A 21,279-nucleotide genomic window follows, 5' to 3' on the forward strand; every position below is an offset into this window, starting at 1 on the left:
CAACTGTCAGCTGTATTATAAGAAAATGGAAGTGTTTGGGAACGACAGCAACTCAGCCACGAAGTGGTAGGCCACGTAAACTGACGGAGCGGGGTCAGCGGATGCTGACGCGCATAGTGCGAAGAGGTCGCCAACTTTCTGCAGAGTCAATCACTACAGACCTCCAAACTTCATGTGGCCTTCAGATTAGCTCAAGAACAGTGCGCAGAGAGCTTCATGGAATGGGTTTCCATGGTCGAGCAGCTGCATCCAAGCCATACATCACCAAGTGCAATGCAAAGCGTCGGATGCGGTGGTGTAAAGCACGCCGCCACTGGACTCTAGAGCAGTGGAGACGCGTTCTCTGGAGTGACGAATCGCGCTTCTCCATCTGGCAATCTGATGGACGGGTCTGGGTTTGGCGGTTGCCAGGAGAACGGTACTTGTCTGACTGCATTGTGCCAAGTGTAAAGTTTGGTGGAGGGGGGATTATGGTGTGGGGTTGTTTTTCAGGAGCTGGGCTTGGCCCCTTAGTTCCAGTGAAAGGAACTCTGAATGCTTCAGCATACCAAGACATTTTGGACAATTCCATGCTCCCAACTTTGTGGGAACAGTTTGGAGCTGGCCCCTTCCTCTTCCAACATGACTGTGCACCAGTGCACAAAGCAAGGTCCATAAAGACATGGATGACAGAGTCTGGTGTGGATGAACTTGACTGGCCTGCACAGAGTCCTGACCTCAACCCGATAGAACACCTTTGGGATGAATTAGAGCGGAGACTGAGAGCCAGGCCTTCTCGTCCAACATCAGTGTGCGACCTCACAAATGCGCTTCTGGAAGAATGGTCAAAAATTCCCATAAACACACTCCTAAACCTTGTGGACAGCCTTCCCAGAAGAGTTGAAGCTGTTCTAGCTGCAAAGGGTGGACCGACGTCATATTGAACCCTATGGATTAGGAACGGGATGTCACTTAAGCTCATATGTGAGTCAAGGCAGGTGAGCAAATACTTTTGGCAATATAGTGTATATGCCTGTATATATATATATATATGCAGGCATATATATGCCTGTATATATATATATATATGCCTGTCATCATGCAGAATACATGCCTTCCTAGAGTAAATTGCAATTTTCATTATAGGTTAGGCTTTTTAGCCATGTGTTTTAGCTCCTTGAAAACCATGTTTCCAAATCTAACCTCTTCTCATGTGCATTAGATCATGTTGTATGCTAAAATTTATGGTGGTGGATGACATAACCAGGTTTTCAACATGCAAATATCTCAGCCAGAAATTATAAAACAAAGAACAAAGAAATGCTACAAGCACAATTAAAAAGGTTCACTCCAGAACCCTGAATAAATGAAGACACTAATCTAAATAAAAGCTAAATCAGTTTTAAGAACATATCTAGATTATCTGAGGATATTTAAGGGTTTTGAAGTCCAGATACTATAAGATAATTTCATTTAGGACTAAATGCCCCCTGGGCCTCCTCCCAGTGGGATATGACTGAAACACTTCCTGCATGTCATACCTCAACTTCCAGAAGTGCCTGCACATGGACACCACAACCCTTGCCACGTTCCTCGAGCTCCGAGCCAAAGGCATCCATCAGAATGATTCTCTGCAGCTTTGGTGTCTCCTTCCGCTCCACATTTTCCAAAAGAACCTGAGCTTTTTCCACTTTGTCGCAGATTACGGTGCAGATGTCAGCTGAAATGAAACAAGCACACAAGTGCAAACAGACCCTTGTGTGAATTTGAACAAAATAAGAAACAAAAAAGGAACAGAATACATGCAAAGTTGGAAAATGGTCAGAAACTGAACCTAAGAAACTTTTAGGATGTAGCAGAAAGAAACATTTATGCAACATCTCAAATGTTTTTTTTTTTATCTCACTGCTACCTTATTTGCTTTCAAGTCAAGACAACATACTTATAGTATATATTTATATTCATTTCTGAGGTACACAGTCATCCTTTGACACCATTTTCATTGCTGGGAGTTCAAACTCATTTCAGGAGCTGTTACTCAGATCAAGGTTGATCAATAAATACTAATCTGTTTCTCTTTATCATGGATCAGCTGACTGAATTATGATTTCTACGCTTTTCTCTCTTTAATATTTTCATTGCAGTCCTTTGCAACTACGACAATAAAGTGCAATGGAGTGCTTATGTGCAATATTTGGTCGGATGTTATATGACTTAGATTTTATTTGACATTTTGTTTACACAAGTGTAAAACAAAAATACATTTAGTTTGGAACAGCTTTCTGCAGCCTTGAAAAATAATAAAACAATTACTTAATATATGAAAACGGTGATATAAATATGACTGTAAATTTACAGTTCTAACATTTTTTTTTTTATATTTACCATGCACCATGCATACTGATAATATATTTCAGCATTTCCATGGACTTCAAGTGGCCTTCGTGCCGTGAAGCGTATCTTTAGCAGCCTAGACAGTTGTGGGGGCAAAATGCATGAAGGGAAAATGGTGGTAAATTAGCACTGTGTTATCAGTGATAGTATTTCAGCAATATTTACAGTTTATTAGGCAGCCATTGGATAGCATTAGGTCTGCAACTAAGAATTATTTAGCAAATCGATCTGTTGATTATTTTTTTGATTAATAATCAGATATCCAAAGGTTCCTTAATAAAGACTTTTTAATTAAATTAAACTGGGTAAAACTGAAACTTTTCCACTTGAGGAGTTCTGATGAAGCATATTAACAGACAAAAAGGTTTTGTTATGTTAATTACAAATGGTTTACATAGTTTTTTTTTAGAATCTGGTATAATTACTGCTCTAAATGTTTTTTTTGTCAGCTAAGGGCATGTTTTAGAGTCTCTACACTCCAGTTAATGATGAATAGATTACTAAATTAGTTAACTATTATTTCATCCATCCATCCATCCATCCATCCATTCATCCATCCATCCATCCATCCATCCATCCATCCATCCATCCATCCATCCATCCATCCATCCATCCATCCATCCATCCATCCATCCATCATGCTTATCCCAAGCAAGGTGTGCTGTTGCCCATCTCCAGCTGTCTACGGGCAAAAGGCGGACAGGCCGCCGGTCCATCGCAGTATTTAAAATAATCAATTAATCCAATTAATCAGATGAATTGTTTCAGCCCTAGATAGCATGATGAAAATATCAATGCAATATGTTTTAGGTCATTTTCGCTAAGTTCCTTTTCTATATATCTAATTTCTTTCTTTCCTTTAAGGGATATAAGGCCTTTAAACATTTCATAACACCTTCATAATCACAATAAACTATAATGGTGAAATTTGTGCGTAAATGAGGGATTTGACTCCAGTTTTTTCATCGCCCACATTGTAAACAGTATGTAGATATTCGCTTAAAAGGATGTAAAGACATGGTTAAACAAGGACTATGGTGTGATGTACGAATGCGTATGTGCTGCCTATCTTATTCCTACTGAACAAAAGAGGGAAGTCGGTGAGCGATGTTAGCCGCTCTTCTTTTGGAACCAGATCTGTTCAGGTTGGTGGATGGAAGGAAGCTCAGTCTGATGAATCTCTCTGTCCAACTTATTGTTTTTTGCTATCTGGACTTTTCCTGTTTTGTTGTTGAGCCAACAAAAAGGATGTGCACAAAATGTACTAAATAATGGTGGTTTATAAGCAGAGCAGCTTACTTGGAGAAGGCTGAACCTCATAAGTGGCTGCAGGAAGAACATTGCTAGTCATTGCTAGGCCGCTTTACAAATAGTATCCATGTGCAACAACCACCTCAGGTATCTAGAAGGGTTGCTTTCTATAAAACCTAAGCGCTTCACTTTCTAAAGGCTATTTGCAGCTGAAGCAATAGTATTTTATTGGTCTATGACACTGTTAAGTTAGTATATAGTCTCTTTTATTTAAGGAAAAATTTGGGCTAATGTTAGTTGTAGGGCTTTAATGCAGGCAAAATCTGTTTCTAAATTGATTTAAATATATGCACAATATAAAATAAAAAATGTAAGACGTCATATTATTTATTAAAGTTGAGGTGAAATTAGAAATGAAGCTACGTAGGTATATTTCAAACTGCAATGATTAGAGTTTAAGTTTCTATATGGCTTGATTGTGTGTGTTCTTACCAGTGTTAATGATAAACCGTATAGCGTCTGCACCAAGCGTGTCATAAAGCGGAACCACCACCATGGAGTAGGTGTAACAAGCCAACTCTGAGATGATCCACTGAAATCAGACAAGGCAAAATTCTTTCATAAGTTTAAAGTTCTGATAGGAATAATCAGGCAAATCACAAGAGATGTATGACGATAGGAGAGGACAGAGGAGCAGTCACCTCAGGCCTGTTCTGTGCAAACACTCCAATGAACTGGCTGGGGTTGGGTTGGCAGCCCTGGTGCAGAAGGCCCGATCCCAGATGCTCTGCCCGGGCACTAACCTGTCAAATGAGGAGAGGATATTTGGTTAGAAAAAGATTTTTAAAAAAATGAAGAAAATACTAATGCAAATGACATGTTTTCATAATGATCAATTAGGATTGCTGTTATGGTAAAGATATTTCAAATAATTTTGGTACCAGGGCTTGAAACATTTCTGTAATGAAAGAAACTAATATGGAAGTCAATCTGTAAACTGATAGACTGCCCTATAACTCGCTGTAATTGTGAAACCAAAACAAGGAGATAATTTGAAGGTGAACATTAAATCTATTTTCTATTTTCCCCATTTGATTCATTTCACACTGATTCCCTTACAGAAAGGCCTCTTTCTAAATGTAAAAACAGGCAGGTCTGGATTTGTGCTGTTGCTCTGGGAAAAGCGAGACACAAGGTAAATATTCTTCCAGTCATCATTTTCCAGAGAGACAGGATATCACAGAAAAATTTCGACGTTGTGTCAACTTAAGAAAAAAAAAAAATAGATCATACTTGCTGGGATGTTGAAATCTCTTTGATATTTCATGATGGGAAAAAAAAACAAATCATGTCTGAGCTAAAGAAAAAAACTCTAAATTTGAGCCCAGTTTGTGGAAATGCCGACAGGAAACAAAGGATCATCATGTGTACCTGTCGTGATATGTCTCAAATTTTTTTGAAATGATGCCAGGGACTATAAACCACAGACAGAACCTAAAAATAAACTGAAGAAAAAAAATTTTATGAATCTATTTCAACAGCAATGATTGACTCTTATCTAAAGTCTTCTTTAGCTGTGTTTTCCATCAGTGATGTCATTTGCACAGCTTTTCCACGTTAACCGACTGCTGGTTTGTACGCTGTTTAATAACTGCACGGTGTTTTGTTTTCTAAAATGCATTTTACGCTACTTTTGACTTTTCTTCTTTTGATTTTTTTAAGTCTTGTGTGGAACTGCAGGCTTTCATTTACCACTTCGCTTTGCCAATGACACACCCGAATGCCCCAATGATGGGGTAATAACAAATATTTCGAGTCTATTAAACATGATCCATTCCTATAAACAAAAGTCATGTTGGCAATCCTACATGAGAAATAGCTGTTTGTTGGTACTAGGGCTAAAGAAAAATTTATCAGATTAATCGGGATTAATCGATTATTTAAATAAACGTCAACTAATTTAGTAAACGATTCATCGTTAACTGGAGTATAGAGCCTCTAAAACATGCCTTTAGCTGACAGAGCCACTGACATAGAACAGTAATTATACCGAAAATATGTAAATATTTTGCATTTAAGATAAAAAAAAAAAGCTTTTGTCTGCCAATATGCTCTATCCAGAAATAATCAAGGTGAAATTTTTTTGTTTCACCTGGTTTAATATAGTAAAAGAATCTTAAAGGAACCGTTTGCTTTCTGATAATTAATTGATTAATTGAAGAAATAATTGACAGATTAATCAATTTGCAAAATAATTGTTAGTGGCAGCCCTGGTTGGTGATATTAAACCTAGGCTTTATTTTTTTTTTCTAGTATTCAGTGTTATGTAAAGAAATTCTTTTATTTTATGTCGTGGAAATCAGCGCTCAGGTCTCAAAGCAAAAGGACAAAATTAAATATGTAGCACCTTTGACATTTATTGACAGGCCTCATGTGATATCTAAAAACTTAATTTGAAATGAAGTAACTGTGGAAGGATAATCCATATGTTTTTATGTTATAAAGATAACATTTATTAGATTATTTTTTTTCAGAAAGGGAACAAATTTCCCACAACAAGATTTTTTTTTTATTTAGTTATTTTTTTTTAACCATAATTGGGGAAAGTCTAACTATTCCCATGATGCCCTTTATCCTTGAGGTGAAAACATAATGTGAAATTGAGACCATTTTCCTTAACAGCTGTGATTTAGGAAAGACAGGACAATGTGTCATGTAAACTAGACCTTCAAAGTTCAAAAATAGCTATTAGGAAAAAAAACGCCTAACTACACATGTCCATATTCCAAATCAGAACAAAGTTAAAACAACCATCGTTCCAAATCTGCTACGGCAATTAATGCAGAATTCCTTTAACCCCTCTTTAATAATCCATTTAACCAATGCATTTAAAGGGAGCTGCATGACAGCATATTTTTGTTGAAATACGGAGGCAAAAATATGTGTTGGCTGATTCTGCTTCCTTAAACTAAAGTCAGAGCGTTGCACACATTTTTTAACAGAACAGAAATATCTTTAGTTGGTGAATCTACAGCATCTGTAACAAAGCCAAGCAGTAAACTGTTGACTGAACACTTCCCTCATCACAAGCATTTCAAAACATGACTGATAGATTTACAGCAACCATCAGTAAGTAAATCAAGTGAAATGACAATGTGTGCGTCATATTCTAAATTGGCTTAGCCACGCTGTAAAAATACGACCTGATGGGCGTGGCCAAAAGTGAGCGTACCTGAAAGACTAGATAGTTGCTCTTAATTTGCAGGTTTTATTGCTTGAAATGAGTGCTATAATTATTCTACACATGACTTTCACAACCACCTGAAACATATAAAAAATAGGTAAGAAAAAAAAGACTGAAAGATGGAAGCTGGAGAAAGCACTAAAAGAACCAATGGATTAAGCAAATGAAATAAGTATAAACTAAAATAAGAAAGCAGAAAAGAGGGACAGTAGTGCAGACTTGGAAAAGGTTTGTTATTTTCCTGTTAACTGTTGGACCTAACCTCTTTATAGGACAACCATTTGTAGGGCTGGTTTGGGAGTCGAGAGCCCAGGCAGGGTCCGTCACCTTTGGAATAAAGAAAAAAACAAATCAAATCAATATTCTTTTAAATTCACGTATAAATATTTCAAATATAGGTGCTGAAAACAGCTGGGTACTATAAGACATAACAAGGTTATACTATTTTTATTGTGTTATATTTTTACACAATAAAAATAATGTTTACATAAAATGCTTTTATCATTTATCAAGTGTTTTTTTTTTTTTTTAGCCAGCCATGCTTGGTCCCATTCTGATAATTTGAATAATAAGTAAATTTATCTACTAATCTTTTTTCTAGTTCTGAACTCTCAAGTAAATATTGTTGTTTGTGGGAAAGCTTAAACTATTCTAAATCACTTTACTTTGTTAATCAATGACCTGAAGAGTTTCCAGATTTCTGTCCATAAGATATTATATTTCTATATGTGCTACCACTGAGGTATTATAATTATATTATGGCTGCAACATCCATGTCTAGATTTGTAAATATGTTGGGGGACTACACTTTAAAGTTAAAAAATATTTAGTTAAAAGGGTGATCTCTTTGCCGTTAAAGAAAAAAAATTATTGTTTTGTCATGTTTCTTTTTTCTTTGAACTTACAAAGTAATGGCAGCTTAATTATATGGGCATGCATTCTGTTAAACTGTTGGAAAAAACAAAATCAAGTAACAAATCGAGACTCTTCATCACACTGATAACATCATACTTCCACCACATGGTGAATCTTCTAATAAAACAAATAAAACAAATAATCAACTCCAAAGTTTTTTAACTGCATTTTGCACCATATCTATTTATTTATTTTTAAACTGTTCTGAACTTCCACATCAATGCCTTTTTGCACCACCTCTCTCCCACACTGATTACATTTTGATCACTTATGCACTTTATGAATGGAAATGTTCCTTTTCACTGCTAAACTGCTGCTCATTCACTGTCGGAAAGCTGTATAAACCAAATTTTGGTTTGTATACACACTGTGTATACAGTTTGTCTAAATCTAAGTCTAATTAAAAGAGACAAAAAAGAAAATTTAATTAAAAAAAATGCTTTGCTGCATTGTTAATCAAATACAATACTCTGATGGAAGCTTTCCATATGCAAAAAGTGTGAAAACCTAATTTCTATGAGCTTGGAGATCAGTCTCACCCACCAGATATATGAAGACCCCTCTGGAAGACCTCATACATGGTCCTGGCATCGTCATGGTAATGAGTCAGCAACCTAGACGGGTCTCCCATCATGGATCTTCGACCTCCACCTTCATACTGGCAGAAACAGAAGCGTGAAAATACATTAAACTCATATCTCTGCTTCTTTAGATAATGGCTGAATGAGTGGAGAAGGATTTTTATACATTTCCTTGCAATCCATTCTTAATTTGTAAAGATTATCTGAGCTAACAGAGTTGTGTTTAATACCCAGTTTGTGAAGTCATGCAAATTGTTGTTATTTTTAGTTTGAGTTTATTCTCATGAAAATTGTTTACAGAAACATTCTGGTTAAATGACACAATAAGGTTGATGAGACTGTAAAGAATGGCAGGTTATAAAACTTTTGTTACCCTCATCGGGTAAAAAATGTAGCCTGGTGTCATTCAAAGTCCCGTAGGCCTGTTACACTGTGGCTCCACTGATTCAAACACCTTCACTTGAAAATATTGAAATCTAAGTCATCTTTTTCTTAAAATAAGTGCAATTGTTCTTGGATTGATGAGGTAAAAGAGACATCTTGCCAATGGAACAAGACAATTTACACCTAAAATAAGAAAAAACAATTGCATTGTCTTATTTCAAGTGCATATTATCTAATTATCTTATTTTAAGAGCAAATATACTCATTCCATTGGCAAACTATCTCATCTTTACCTACTCAAATTAGTGGTAAGTACGCTTAATTTAAAAAAAATTTGTTTGTTTTTCCAGTGTTGAAATGTTGACAAAGAAACTGGAAGCCACTGGGAGGTTTACACTGACAACAAAGAACTGCCAACCCCAACCGTCAGCGAGAGATCTGTGGTTAAAGGTGTAAAAAAATAAGTTGGGTGTGGATGGGCTGGTTTTGGTTTAACTAACCGTAGGTGAAATTCTTTAAACCAAAGTTGAGCCAGCCGAGGTATGTGGGTTTGTTAAGAAATGCATCATCATTACTAACCTGGAAAGTGATGAAGTGATAAAAGAAAAATATACGAAAACCAGGAAATGTTTAAACCTCCATTTCTTATTTCATTCCAGGACTTACAAAGCAGATCTCATATTGTGTCGGTGAATGTTCTACAGCTCTTGCTCATGATTGTGTTCACGTAAAGGTTGCATCTTCAAAACGACCGCTTAGCACTCTTCTATAAGTGGAACTCTCACCGGTACTTCCTCAGACTGGTGAAGGAGACTACAGGGAGGCTTGATGGGTCGAGGCCTGGTGGCAAACCAGTACGCCAACACAGCTGTCAAGGCCCCAATGCCCACCAAGGTGGAGGTCGGCAGCGAGCGGAAGAACTGGCCGAGCTCGTCCATCTCTGGTATCCTCAGGCCACTCATCATTTCCTGGGCCTGCATCTTCTCCATTAGAGTGGAACTCAATTCTGCAGATGGAGCACAGATTTTAAACCTGTTAGCTTGAAATCCAGTGATGCTGTGGTAAAGACCTCAAAATTTTTAACGCTACTTGCAATTTATTTTGTGTTAATGTGATCCCTTTTGCTTGGGCAGCAAGAAACAAAAACATACAACCTCTACACAAAGGGAGTGTCTACTTCTTTAAGGTTAAAAAAAGGACAAGAAGAAGTAGAAACCCCCAAACCACTGACACCTTGACTGCTGGCATAAGCAAGAAATTATTCATGTGCATAAAAAAAGTGTTGTATTGTCTTCAACTTTACGGAAAGATAAATCTTTACTATTTTGAAGCCTATCTCTGCACAAAAGACTGCTCTTTAAAATATAATAAATCCGTGACAATTCTTCAAGTTCTTATTTCAACTATCTGGATAATATAAGTCGATAAAATGCTGGCATCAGTTTGTTAAGCTTATTTATTTAAAAGTGAAGGAGAATGGTGTCCTGGAGGTTAGGTCAGGGCACCTGCTTTTTTTAAAAAGTTGCAAGTACCTGGTACAAACTGGGTTCACTCTGGGTCCCTGAACAACTTTGAAGCAATCTCTCATATTAAACAAGCATGCGGTGACAATAGAAAGAAGCAAGTGTTTGACTAGCTTAATGTTTATTCAAGTCTTGCTGTATTGGAACAGGATAATTTTTTTTGGTTTCCTATATTATCAGTACTTTCCTAAAGAAAAATGGTCCATCATCATTCAACTTTTAAAACTTCATTTATAATCAACATTTAACCTTAGATCCAATAATTATTGGCTCTTTTTAAAAGAACATGACTTAAACATCGCTTAAAGGCTATTTCTTCTTTTGAATTTTTGACAAAATAAGGAGAAAATAATTAGGCACTTTATATGAAACCATGAAATAAACCATATATTTTTTTTTTGTTCTGAGGTAGAGTTTTTGGGTTGATTTAAGCCGTTGTTCTGCTACAAACCCAAGTGCGGTTGAGCTTTAAGTCATGTACTAATGCCAAGATCTAGTCTCCTGCTGAATTCCTATAACTGCTAACCAGCTTTTTGAGTGTCTGCAATGTTATTTTAAGGATTGAACTTTGGTGAAGAGCTTCAAGTCTTACAGCTGGAGGGACTCCCATTTCCCAGCACAATATAACCCCATTTACACTAGCCTCTGAAACCGATCTATGTCTGGTTCGATCCGAGCTTGGATCAGTTAACCATGCTGTGCTCGGTTCCTTACGACCATTTACTTATCAGGCTAGCACGGTTCGTCACCTCCTACTGACAATCTAAGGCGCTACTGCCGTAGCGGATCAAGCAAATAGAAATGGCGGTGCATATAACATTTAGGGAGTTATGTTTGTTTATAATTGTGATTTTCGCAGAGAGTCTGGCAAAGTAACAGCCTTTAGTGAATTTACTTGACAGAGTCAGCTTTTGGGAAGTGGATACGACAAATGATAGTCTAATCAGGGCTTTCAGATGCAGGAAACAATGACAGACGCTGAGATTCATCACACTGCTAAGCAGAATCATCACTGGAAATCGTGTGGCACGGTAGGGAAGCTAGTATTTTTTTGAATGTCTGAAATTTCATTGTTATGGAGGCTGACTGTAAGGAGATGACGCGGTCTGCTCATGCGCTCTTATCTGAGAACCGAGCCACAACTGAACTGCGCCGAGCCCTACTGATGAACTAGTACAAGTTTAGTGCAGTTCGGTTGTGTCTGGCGCGGTTCGCTTCAGTTTTGCGTGCCATTTACACTCAACAGTTATCTCGGTACCCGTGCCCAGACCGCTCTCAGCACGGTTTCAAAAGTGTAGTGTAAATGGGGTATTAGATTTATCTGTATTTTCACAGCTGTAGGGTATGATGGGGTGTTCAAAAAATATCAAAGTCAGAGCATTTTGAATTTAAACTGCAGTTTAAAGAAAGAAATGTATGTCAACTGAAAAGATTCCCCTATTGAGACATAAGGAAAGCTGTTGAAAACCAAGATGCTGAAGAATGAATCATCAATGCCCCTCAGTGTCACAAAACCCCCACAAAACTTTTCAAAGTTATTGAAAATGTGATAATTTAGAAGAGGTGAAATCTAATCACTTCATTCAACATTCATGAAATATTTATAAAATTTGGACGGATGATTAATATGATCATGAGCAAAAGAGAATTTTTTTAAAATGAATTTTCAAAGCCTAAAATGGGTAAAAACCCAACATCTTGACATATTTGAAGCTGGGACTCAAAACGACAAAAAAATTAAAGCTTTGAAAACTTAATGTTAAGCAGGAAGAATTAAATACACTTCTTAACCCGTTTGCCTAAAACACATTATTCCACTGAAGCCACATTTTTATCATTAAATCTTAGCCTATAACTCCCACAGAGGTTCATGTTTGTAAAATCTAAAATGTGGGGTCTTCCCCCAGATTTTCTCTTTTGACTCCATAGAACAGAAGATATGCGTTACATTACAGTTTACCGTTAGACAGATCATAGTATACATCACCGTTATGACGGCTCAGTTTGTTTCACATGCAGACACACAGACCCCCACACATTCACACACCCACACACACAAACACTTAGACTGCAACATGCATTATGTATTCAAAGAGGAATCAGTTTCCAACTATGACTACGGGCTTCCTTCCCTCCTCTCAAGATGAGTCAGAGATATTATCACCTGATTGCACATGCAGTCCTGAGAATTTTTTAATCAGTCACTTCCTCTTTCAGCCACACACACCCAAGACAGCAACCAATGGCAAACGTTCAGACATAGCTTTGCAGATCAGTAAAAATATCCAAGTCTATGTTAATGTTAACTTCCTCTTTCGTCTATTTGGCAAAAAGCTACTCATGTTCTCTTCTTTTTTTCCCCACTACTCCATTCAGGGGAAGCAGAAGCATTTAAATTTACACTAGAGTGTCAATAGGAAGCCCGATGTAGGTGTCAGTACTAATCCTATTATTAAAAGAATTTCAAAGGCTGTCGCTGAGATGTTTCTGTAGAAGTCTGGGGAGTTCAGGATTGAGGCCTCTGTAAATGGGTTGTGCAATGTACATGGCGCCACTATGCGATTATTGTTGATATTCAAAAATACTGCTAAGATGGAACTGTCTTCTATCTTACCGTGTTATCAGACAACCATTCTGCACTGCGGTGCTGCCATTAGTCATTGCATTTACTGCTTTAATATTTGCAGGTGTTCAGCTGCAGATTCCTCAGGTCTAATTACCAAACACACCGTTCATTCATCCGTTTAATTCAGTTGAGTTTCTGTTGTGACAGAAACATGTGCCTGGAAAACAATAGCAGTTCTTTAATGAATATAAAAACAGAGGTGAGACCTCAGGACTCCCTCTTTACCTGAAAAAAAGAAATAACACTGGTGAATCAATCCTTTCTATGCCTTTACCTATGCAGTTATGGTAGAAAAGATTGGAATGAAGAGCTTCTTAAACCTTTATTGGGCACTCATTGAAATGCTTTGAAAATCTAAATTTCAAGCCAAGAGTGTTATCAGAGGACAAGACAAGCCCTTATTACTTTTGTAAAATTCAAAAAATACACTAGAAAAAAAAATCAAAATCTAGATAAACCTCTGCTTAAGAAACCGTCTCTTGACCCAGATGACTTGGTTAATTATAGACCTATATCCAATCTTCCTTTCTTATCCAAAATTCTTGAGAAAGTAGTTGCCAAACAAGTTTGCGACCACTTACACCATAATGAACTTTTTGAAGAGTTTCAGTCTGGCTTTAGAGCTCATCATAGCACTGAAACAGCTCTGGTGAAAGTCACTAATGATATTCTCATGGCCTCAGATAATGGACTTGTATCTGTGCTCGTCCTGTTGGATCTTAGTGCTGCATTTGATACAGTTGACCATAATATTCTTTTAGAAAGACTTGAATATTTTGTTGGAATTAAAGGAACAGCACTAGACTGGTTTAAATCTTATCTATCTGATCGAATTCAGTTTGTTCATGTTAATGATAGATCTTCAACACGCTCAAAGGTTACCTGTGGAGTACCACAGGGATCAGTGCTAGGACCAATTCTCTTTACTTTGTACATGCTCCCAATTGGTAGAGTTATTAGACAGCATGGGATTAATTTCCACTGTTATGCTGATGATACCCAGCTATATCTGTCTATAAATCCAGATGAAGCTAACCCATTACATAGATTACAAGCATGTCTTGAAGACATAAAAACCTGGATGACTCTTAACTTTCTGCTTCTGAATGCAGACAAAACAGAAGTTATAGTCTTTGGACCAGAGTCTCTGAAAAAGAAGCTGATTAGCCAGTCACTTCATTTGGATGGGATTAAACTGATTTCAGATAATAAAGTAAAAAATCTTGGTGTTATTTTTGATCAGGACCTGTCATTTAAATCCCAGATCAAAGAGGTTTCTAGAATTTCCTTCTTTCATCTGAGGAACATTGCAAAAATTAGAAATCTCCTGTCCAGGGGTGATGCTGAGAAACTAGTCCATGCATTTGTTACTTCAAGGCTGGACTATTGTAATTCTTTACTATCAGGAAGTCCACAAACTGTAGTTAAAAGCCCTCAGCTGATCCAAAATGCTGCAGCCAGAGTTCTGATGAAAATTAAAAAGAGAGATCATATCTCGCCTATCCTGGCTTCTCTTCATTGGCTTCCTGTTAAATCAAGAATAGAATTTAAAATCCTCCTTCTCACATATAAAGCCTTAAATGGCCAAGCTCCATCTTATATCAGAGATCTGATTGTTCCTTATGTTCCTAACAGAGCACTTCGCTCTCAATCTGCAGGTTTACTAGTGGTTCCTAGAATTTCTAAAATTAGAATGGGAGGCAGATCTTTTAGTTATCAGGCTCCTCTCCTGTGGAACCAACTACCAGTTTTAGTCCGTGAGGCAGACACTCTGTCTACTTTTAAGACTAGGCTTAAAACTTTCCTTTTTGATAAAGCTTATAGTTAGGGTGGCTCAGGTTATCCTGAGCTCTCTCTCTATATTTATGCTGCTATAGGCTTAGACTTTTGGAGGACATAGGGACCCCCATTTTATCATTCTGCTTCATTCTCTCTCTGTTCTCCTATTCTGCAGAATCTGTTTGTTCAATCTCTAACCTTCTGCTCTCTCTACTTTTCCTCAGAGTAGCTTTGCCTCGTCTGTTCCTGTTTGGCTGTGACGTCATCCAGGAAAGAAACATCAGCTGTGCTGCTTCCATCAACACCCTTGTTTGTAGATGTTGGAGATCGGCCTGTCTTCAGGTGTGGTCCTGTTTCTCTGGCCGTGGCTGGGTGGATGTGCTCTCTTCATCCTCTGGCATGGGAGCTGCCTTGGAGCTCGTCTGCCTGGCTGTGTGTTTCCTGGACGGGGCCGCCTTTTACAGCTGCTTGTATCTCTGCTTCTGTCTCCTTGAACCCCAGTCGGCCTCGGCAGATGGCCGCTCCCACTGAGCCTGGTTCTGCTGGAGGTTTCTTCCTGTTAAAAGGGAGTTTTTCCTCTCCACTGTCGCTACAAGCATGCTTAGTGTGAGGGATTGTATTTGAGTCAATGAGTCAATGCAATCAACTGGTTTTCCTTAGATAGAAAACTTTGTATCAATTTGACTGGATGATCTGGTTGAACTGTAAAGTGCCTTGAGATGACATGTGTTGTGAATTTGGCGCTATATAAATAAACTGAATTGAATTGAATTGAATTGAATAGATAAGTCATTATTTCTTAAAATAAGTGCATTTTTTCTATAATTGAGAAGGTAAAGGAGACATTTTGCCAATGGAACAAGACAATTAAATTTAAAATAAGAAAAGACAATTGCATAGTCTTATTTCAGTGCATTTTATCTTAATATCTTATTTTAAGAGGGAAAATTCTCATTCCATTGGCAAATCATCTCATTTACCTAATCAAATTAAGGGTAAATGCATTTAATTTAAGAAATATTTACTTATTTCTAGATCGTTTTTCCACTGTGTGTATATTTGATGGCAAAAATGAAGGTCAACGTGATAACAAGAAATTGCCACTTGCTCTAATATATTAACAAAAATAAAAGCACTTTTTAAAGAAATGTATGAAAAACACAGAGTGAAACATACACTTTTTTTGTTACAACATACAGTGGGGCAAAAAAGTATTTAGTCAGCCACCAATAGTGCAAGTTCTCCCACTCAAAAAGATGAGAGAGGCCGGTAATTTTCATCATAGATATACCTCAACTATGAGAGACAAAATGAGAAAAAGAAATCCAGAAAATCACATTGTCTGATTTTTAAAGAATTTATTTGCAAAATATGGTGAAAAATAAGTATTTGGTCAGTTACAAACAAGCAAGATTTCTGGCTCTCACAGACCTGTAACTTCTTCTGTAAGAGGCTCCTCTGTCCTCCACTCGTTACCTTCATTAATGGCACCTGTTTGAACCCGTTATCAGTATAAAAGACACCTGTCCACAACCTCAAACAGTCACACTCTAAACTCCACCATGGCCAAAACTAGAGAGCTGTCAAAGGACACCCGAAACAAAATTATAGACCTGGACCAGGCTGGGAAGTCTGAATCTGCAATAGGTAAACAGCTTGGTGTGAAGAAATCAACTGTGGGATCAATTATTAGAAAATGGAAAACATACAAGACCACTGATAATCTTCCTCGATCTGGGGCTCCACGCAAGATCTCACCCCGTGGGGTCAAAATGATCACAAGAACGGTGAGTAAAAATCCCAGAACCACGCGGGGGGACCTAGTGAATGACCTGCAGAGAGCTGGGACCAAAGTAACAAAGGCTACCATCAGTAACACACTACGCCGCCAGGGACTCAAATCCTGCAGTGCCAGACGTGTCCCCCTGCTTAAAGGAATAGTACACCCAAAACATGATTAGCCTTCATTTTCTACTCACCCCCATGCTGAACAACACTCTGGAGTACTTTTTTGATATCTCAAATGCATCTGGAGATCTGGGAGGCTTCTTGCTGTCTGCTGACATTCAAATAATGGAGGTCTATTGTGCCCGAGACAGAAAGGTCCATAAAAGTCCACAAAAACGTGTCAATATTCCTACATGCTGCTCGTCCAATGTATTCCAAGTGTCCTGAGTGGGTAGCATCCAGAATTTACTCGAAACGAAGTCATTTAGAATGTTTTTAGAGCATAAACAGTAGTGTATAGTATTTCCTATAAGCGCGTTCACGAGTCTACGGAAACCGCGCCAGACCAAACCAGACGAAAGTGCGCATTCAGCTCGACAAAGAACTCCTGCTCTTCCTCAACACTGAAGTCCTCAGACATTTTTCTTTCGTTGTTTCTTTCTTTGCACAGGTAAACAGCACATTTCTTCTTCTACGCTTGCATTATTGGCAGAGCAGACGCTGAATGCGCACTTTCATCTGGTTTGGTCTGCCGGCTTCCGTAGCGTCCTGAACGCGCTGGCGCGCGCTTTCAGGAAATACTATACACTACTGTTTATGCTCTAAAAACATTCTAAAGGACTTTGTTTTGAGTAAATTCTGGATGCTACCCACTCAGGACACTTGGAATACATTGGACGAGCAGTATGGAGGAATATTGACACGTTTTTTGTGGACTTTTATGGACCTTTCTGTCTCGGGCACCGTAGACCTCCATTATTTGAATGTCAGCAGACAGCAAGAAGCCTCCCAGATCTCCAGATGCATTTGAGATATCAAAAAAGTACTCCAGAGTGTTGTTCAGCATGGGGGTGAGTAGAAAATGAAGGCTAATCATGTTTTGGGTGTACTATTCCTTTAAGCCAGTACATGTCAAGGCCCGTCTCAAGTTTGCTAGAGAGCATTTGGATGATCCAGACGATGACTGGGAGAATATCATATGGTCAGATGAAACCAAAATAGAACTTTTTGGTAAAAACTCTACTCGTCGTGTTTGGAGGAGAGAGAATGCTGAGTTGCATCCAAAGAACACCATACCTACAGTCAAGCATGGGGGTGGAAACATCATGCTTTGGGGCTGTTTTTCTGCTAAGGGACCAGGACGACTGATTCGTGTGAAGGAAGGAATGAATGGGGCCATGTATCGTCAAATTTTGAGTGAAAACCTCCTTCCATCAGCAAGGGCATTGAAGATGAAACGTGGCTGGGTCTTTCAGCATGACAATGATCCCAAACACACCGCCCGGGTAACGAAGGAGTGGCTTCGTAAGAAGCATTTCAAGGTCCTGGAGTGGCCTAGCCAGTCTTCAGATCTCAACCCATAGAAAATCTTTGGAGGGAGTTGAAAGTCCGTGTTGCCCAGCGACAGCCCCAGAATATCACTGCTCTAGAGGAGATCTGCATGGAGGAATGGGCCAAAATACCAGCAACAGTGTGTGAAAACCTTGTGAAGACTTACAGAAAACATTTGATCTCTGTCATTGCCAACAAAGGGTATATAACAAAGTATTGAGATGTACTTTTGTTATTGACCAAATACTTATTTTCCACCATATTTTGCAAATAAATTCTTTAAAAATCAGACAATGTGATTTTCTGGATTTTTTTTTCTCATTTTGTCCCTCATAGTTGAGGTATATCTATGATGAAAATTACCGGCCTCTCTCATCTTTTTAAGTGGGAGAACTTGCACTATTGGTGGCTGACTAAATACTTTTTTGCCCCACTGTAACCTTAGAGTTTCATGCTGATAGAGGAACTTACATATTTGCTTTTTGACTTAGCTTATTCACTTTTTAAGATTTCAATTAGCTTCTTTTATTTTTTTACCTTTTTTTTCTTGACTTGTCAACTTTGACTTGTCAACTTAAATTATAGTAGATAATATATAGTTGAAAATATATAATTATGATTCAAGGGCTCATCTAATTGGTGAAATGCCAAAATAATATGTACAGTCACGTAGAAGTATCTTTGCTGACTGGCTGCACATGAGGGATGGGGGGGGGCTTCCTTTGTAAGGGTTATTTATGTGATCACAAATGGTAACTTGCCATATAAAGGGTTAAGAATAATATATTTTTAACATAGTTTGCGGAAATTCAGAAGAATATATCTGCCAGAGTTAATTTCTAGTAAAACAAACGTTATCTTTTCCAGAATATACAAAGTCTCCCATATTTACTGTTAAATTTATTTTTTATATGGGGGTAAAAATGAATAAGAATTTTTTTTTAATGACGGTTTCTCTCTTTTAGGACTGTACAGTGAGGTGTCGTGTCTGAAAAGAAAAGCTGACAGAGAAACAGAGCAGCTCTGAATATAGACAGCCTCTAAAACCCAGTGACACCACTGTGTAGACTGCTTAAAAAAAGATACAGAGCGGAGGGTTACAAAAGGTTATGCACAAATATAGACTGATACAAAAAGGTATTTGTTAAAATGGAAACAATAAAGGTGATCAGACACTTAACAAAGGGACAGAAAAAATTGATTCAAAAAGGCTAAGAACAACTGTTAAGCATAATCAAATTTACATGTATTAAATGAGGAGGTTTCCTTGTCTACTTGTGTAGCAGCTGAAAAAAATACAAGTTTGTAGCAAATGAAAATGTATTAGCCTTTCCCTTCCATTGAGATTCGCTCTGACCTTCACCGCTGTTTTAATGTCTTTCTGTTTTTCAGTAACTAGTAACCACTGCAGATCATAGAGAATAAAAAGGTAAGGTTTTAAAAAATGCACCCGTAAGGCCTTTTAAATCTCGTCGATTTAACATCGATATTTTAACAGCCTTACAGTTCCTGATCATTTTCTGGACAGTAAATACCTCTAACTGTTAAATCTGCAGATGTAGCACAGGAAGTTAAAGTAAAAATGCAAATAATGTACCACAGACATGTCAGTACACCTCATATTGTTGCCTTGAAAAGCCTGACAGCAGCAGGAGACACACGGTCAACCCAGACATCTAATTGGCCCCCAAGAAAGATAGAAACACAAAGAATAGCTCCTCGTTATTTCTGTTCTCTCTCCACTCTTTAGCTGCACTGATGCATAGATAAAAAAATATCTTTAAATTAGTCTAAAGCATCTAGTATGAGCCTGGTTAGTTTTACTTAGCTCAAAAAGTAACACATTTTCTTACTTCTGCTGAAAGGAAGCATCATTATATAATTTAAATAATTCTATGCATTATATGTTCAAAGACAATGATAAAATAAGGCGTCCTGCAGTCACACTAACACACTGACATTAATAGTTCAAGAACAGGTTTTATTTTCTAGCCTTTCTTATAATGTTAGAAACAATAGGTCTAACTTTTGAAGAAATTACCCTAACTTCCTTTTCAAAATTTCAAGGCAAAGGTGACCTTCATGCACAGTATGTCAGACAGGAAATGTGCAGAGAGAAAAAGAAAAAAAAAAGAGACAGAGAGATACAGAGAGAGTGTTTGGACTTGTTTTTGTTACCTTGTGGGGACAGTGTAAGGCATATTGCTTTTCTAGGAATTTGCTACATTGTGGGGACTCAACTGGTCAGCAAGTTCACTTCTTGGGTTTGGGGTACGGTTTAGGTCCAAAGTCTGAGTTTAGTTTAGGGTTTGGTTAAGGTGCATGTTGCTAGTGTTATAGGTTAGGGTAGGGGTCTGAGTTATGCTATACAAATGAATGGAAGTCAATGAAAAGTCCCCATATAACAGGGAACACAACATGTGTGTAGCTTAGTATTAGTTCTTGGCTCAAGATTTCTGAATAGTTAATAATAATAATAATAAAGAAATGCTTGAATCTAGAAATATCTTTCTTTTGAAAATGGTTCTTACGGTCATTAAGGAAGACAGTGTCTACCAGATCTACAGAGCACTCAAATGCAGGTAACAGTGAATTAGGGTGAATTATGGGATAATGAAAAAACAGACTATAGAGAAAGTGATTTTAGAAAAATAAATGAATCTGGAATAGAAAAGAAAGGTATGACAGGCTGAGCATATCACACAATGCAAGCTAGGACTCTGAAATTTAAAAAGGAAACTGAATCCTTTAAGAATGAGGGAATAAAACCAAGCAGTGATGTAAACCATAGAAGTAAAAGAATGAAATAATAACAGATGGCTAAATGTACCATTTCCTGCTAGAAAAAACAGGGAAACTGAAAAAAACAAAACAAAAACTTTAAGAACTGTCGAGCACTGCAGCGTCCCAAAAGAACGGCATACCTTTAACTGGGAGAGATGGTTCATTTGGATAAACAAAGTGGTTTCCTCAAACATCCAAAATCCCTTCCTGTCCCACAGTAACCTCTATAATGCACCCCAGGGACTCACACGCATCCAAACAAACACATCACACACAGGGTCAATAGCATCCCCGCTGCCTTTTACAAGGACTGTTGCTTCAGCTGGAGCGACAAGCTGACAGCAGGCCTACAGACTCTCATCCATGAGCCCAATGACCTCCAATAAAAAAGGAACCTTTAAAGACCTTCTTTAAATCATTTTTAGACGCCATCTTCCCTGCCTATTCCGCATTCAGCGGTAAGAGGTAATTCTCCAGTCTTGTACAGAAGCTTTAATTGTTTCACTATGAAGAACTTGAAATCAGGCTGAGTAGCACTGC

At 37.8% G+C, this 21,279-nt stretch overlaps 1 protein-coding gene across 1 annotated transcript in view; it reads right to left on the minus strand.

Moving 5' to 3' along the window:
- The window catches only part of acsl6 (acyl-CoA synthetase long chain family member 6), a 49,903-nt gene that overhangs the window by 21,100 nt on the left and 7,524 nt on the right, over nucleotides 1-21,279 (minus strand). Inside the window, exons 2-7 of the mRNA XM_038306822.1 lie at nucleotides 9,534-9,754; nucleotides 8,327-8,441; nucleotides 7,131-7,195; nucleotides 4,326-4,427; nucleotides 4,117-4,216; nucleotides 1,521-1,699 (exon numbers count right to left, since the gene is read on the minus strand). Of these exons, the coding sequence (XP_038162750.1) occupies nucleotides 1,521-1,699; nucleotides 4,117-4,216; nucleotides 4,326-4,427; nucleotides 7,131-7,195; nucleotides 8,327-8,441; nucleotides 9,534-9,754 (782 nt within the window). The remainder of the gene's footprint in view (nucleotides 1-1,520; nucleotides 1,700-4,116; nucleotides 4,217-4,325; nucleotides 4,428-7,130; nucleotides 7,196-8,326; nucleotides 8,442-9,533; nucleotides 9,755-21,279) is intronic.

The sequence above is a fragment of the Cyprinodon tularosa genome, unplaced genomic scaffold (genome assembly GCF_016077235.1).
Source record: "Cyprinodon tularosa strain WSP-4 unplaced genomic scaffold, ASM1607723v1 ctg592, whole genome shotgun sequence".
Lineage (NCBI taxonomy): Eukaryota > Metazoa > Chordata > Actinopteri > Cyprinodontiformes > Cyprinodontidae > Cyprinodon > Cyprinodon tularosa.